The sequence below is a fragment of the Garra rufa genome, chromosome 16 (assembly GCF_049309525.1).
Source record: "Garra rufa chromosome 16, GarRuf1.0, whole genome shotgun sequence".
NCBI lineage: Eukaryota > Metazoa > Chordata > Actinopteri > Cypriniformes > Cyprinidae > Garra > Garra rufa.
This window is the reverse complement of record NC_133376.1, coordinates 13,297,486-13,300,856: the sequence shown is the minus strand read 5'-3', so window position 1 is coordinate 13,300,856 and position 3,371 is coordinate 13,297,486. Positions and strand designations below refer to the sequence as shown.

At 39.3% G+C, this 3,371-nt stretch overlaps 1 protein-coding gene across 1 annotated transcript in view; it reads right to left on the bottom strand.

Annotated features, from left to right (window-relative positions):
• Positions 1 to 328: 328 nt before the first annotated feature.
• Positions 329 to 3,371, bottom strand: part of slc16a2 (solute carrier family 16 member 2) — a 54,178-nt gene continuing 51,135 nt past the window's right edge. Inside the window, exons 6-7 of the mRNA XM_073820190.1 lie at positions 610 to 636; positions 329 to 534 (exon numbers count right to left, since the gene is read on the bottom strand). Of these exons, the coding sequence (XP_073676291.1) occupies positions 329 to 534; positions 610 to 636 (233 nt within the window). The remainder of the gene's footprint in view (positions 535 to 609; positions 637 to 3,371) is intronic.

Genomic DNA, 3,371 nt, shown 5'->3' with positions numbered 1-3,371 from the left:
TTTCATTTCTACAATGATTCATAAGCGATACACAGCTGCGGTACGTTATGATAAGAAAATCATGGCTGAGGTTATCAAAGTCGGTAGCAGAAAGTGCACGGATAAAGACGGATTTGTCTCGTAAAAGTTTCCGAAATCAATTCCAAGCAAGTCTATGGAGGATTTTTTAAAAATCGTATTATGAAAACATCTAAAGCTTACAAATTTGATTTGCATAATCTAGACAATAAACTATCAAGCTCAATGAAAACAGCACTTTTCTCCGTGCCGGAAATGCTACTCTCTCACATCAAATTAATGTTTTCTTTATAAAGGTGCTAAAGCTAATTTAACTGGCGACTCCCGCACTACCTGAGCTCTGTGAAACGCAAGCAGAAGGTGATTTGGGTCCAAATCTGTGCACGGAAGTCGTTCGATCATTCAGGAGCTGGTGGAAATAGCAGTGCGGGCCACTGGAGGAGGATTTGGGCTCTTGATGGATGATCATGTCTCCTCTCCAGAAGAGCAGACGAGCAGGGGGGAAAGCCTTGAGACCTCAAGTTTGATTAGAGCCAAGCAAAGAGGAAATACATCACACGCCATCTCTGACACACACTCACTAACACACACCACAAGCAGTGCTGGTGAGATGAATCCCTGCAGAAAGACACAGAAACAACAGACATCACACACTCAGCTGGTTGCCGGTTTTTCATGTTGCACATCAAATATTAGGCTTGAGTAACCCTTCATCTATAATAGATGAGAGAAATGGTATCCTAGATGTCCAGTTATTAACTTTTTTGCGACAGAAAAGAAAATCACAAACCATAAAAATTTCATTAAATTGTACTGTACAGTTTTTGTCTATATATATATATATATATATATATATATATATATATATATACACACACATACATACACATACAGTCAAGCCCAAAATTATTCATACCCCTGGCAAATTCTGACTTAAAGTTACTTTTATTCAACCAGCAAGTTTTTTTTTTGACCGGAAATGACAAAGGCTTCTCCCAAAAGTTAATAAGACGATGTACAAGAGGCATCATTGTGGAATAAAATATTTCTCAGCTTTTATTTACATTTGAACAAAAAGTGGCATGTCCAAAATTATTCATACCCTTTGCAAACTGTCACAGTCTATGACAAAATCTAAAGTTCTATACCCATTCCAAATAGTCCAAGCTGTTCTAAAGCATCCTAATTACCCTGATTCATTGGGAACAGCTGTTTTAATCAACTCAATAGTTGAAAAACAGAAGCTCTCTGCTGTTGGTTTGTGGACAGTCATGGCGAAGACAAAGGAGCTCACTGGGGACCTGCGGCTGCACATTGTGGCTGCTCACAAGTCAGGAAAGGGCTATAAGACCATATCTAAATGTTTTGAAGTTCCAGTGGCTACAGTGCAAAGTATTATTAAAAAATACAAGACGTTCCGCACTGTGAAAAATCTCAGAGGACGTGGTCGGAAGCCAAAAGTGGAATAGGAGGACAGTGAGAGAGGTAAAAAAGAATCCAAGGATCACCACCAAGACCATCCTGATGAATCTGGGCTCTGCTGGTGGCAACATCTCAAGGCAGACAGTCCAATGGACACTGCACACCACTGGGTTCCACGGACAGAGACCAAAGAGGACACCATTTCTCCAGATAAGGCACACAAAAGCCCGCTTCACCTTTGCAAATGCTCATCTGGACAAAAAGGAAGACTTCTGGTCTTCTGTTTTATGGTCAGATGAAACAAAAATTGAATTGTTTGGCCACAAAGATGTAGCCTTCATTTGGCGTAAACAAGGAGAAGCCTTCAACCTTAAGAACAGCCTCCCCACTGTCAAACATGGTGGTGGGAACCTAGTGTTTTGGGGGTGTTTTTCAGCCGGTGGAACAGGGAACCTAATCACAGTAAATGGCACCATGAAAAAGGAGCAATACATCAAAATTCTCAACAACAACATCAGGCAGTCTGCAGAGAAACTGGCCTTGGGCACCAGTGGACATTTCAGCACGACAACGACCCAAAACACACAGCAAAAGTGGTGAAGAAATGGTTAGCAGACAAAAACATTAACGTTTTGCAGTGGCCCAGCCAGAGTCCTGACTTAAATCCAATTGAGAATCTGTGGAGGGAGCTAAAGATCAGGGTGATGGCAAGGAGACCCTCTAGCCTGAAAGAGTTATTTATATATATATATATATATATATATATATATATATATATTTATTTATGAAATAGTTATTTCTGGTCCCTAAATCTGACTGGCTGAGTGAAGTGCCATATTCTATCGGAACTCCAACCGTTTCACCATATCACTCCACTTGCGGTATTTTTCACAGCTAGTGTCATGGTGGACGCCCAAATCCACTACAATTTTATAAATAATACTGTTTTTGTGTCACTGAAAGTAGTTTTAAGAGCTTTCAGGCGAGAATGTACTTGACTTTAATGCGGTTCGTTAATAAAGATAGGGTCTTTTACAATATTTGCTTCGACATTTTCAGAGATGTGAGCTCCAGGGTGTCAGCGGCCATTTAGCTTTTATAAACCCGCTGAGGGCAGCCTTACCTCGGCCACTTTTTCTGGAATTAGCTGCTTGCTCTGATGTCTCTATAGTGGTTAAACATGAGATTTAATTTGTTTTGGGTAAATCTAACGGGCAGTCTTAAAGGAATAGTTCACCCAAAAATGAAAATTTGATGTTTATCTGCTTACCCCCAAGGGAGAGCAGGTGACTTTGTTTCTTCAGTAGAACACAAACAAAGATTTTTAACTCAAATCGTTGCAGTCTGTCAGTCATATAAAGGCAGTCAATGGTTACCAAATCTTTAAGAGAAAAAAAAACCATACACAGACAAAATCAAATTGAGGATGACGATACATTGAGGTCTTGAGACACATAACGATTGGTCTGTGCAAGAAACTAAACAGTATTTATATCATTATTTACCTCTTATTTAACAGTTGACGCGTCACACCCCGGCTGTTGTGAATGAGCTCAGGAGAGTAGAATGTTGCGGTAGATCTGAGGTAAATAATATAAATGCTGATCGTTTTGTGTCTTAAGACCTCCATGTATCGTCACGGGCTGCAGGGTTTAATTTGGTTTTGTCTGTGTATGTTTTTTTTACTCCTAAAGATTTGGTAACCATTGACTACCATTATATGACTGACAGACTGCAACAGTTTGAGTTAAAAATCTTTGTTTGTGTTCTACTGAAGAAACAAAGTCACCTACATCTTGGATGCCCTGGGGGTAAGCAGATAAACATCAAATTTTAATTTATGGGTGAACTATCTCTTTAAATCTAACTTACCCATAATATTTTTGCAAAATTTTAAAATGCTATAATAATGCAACACACACTACCTTTGT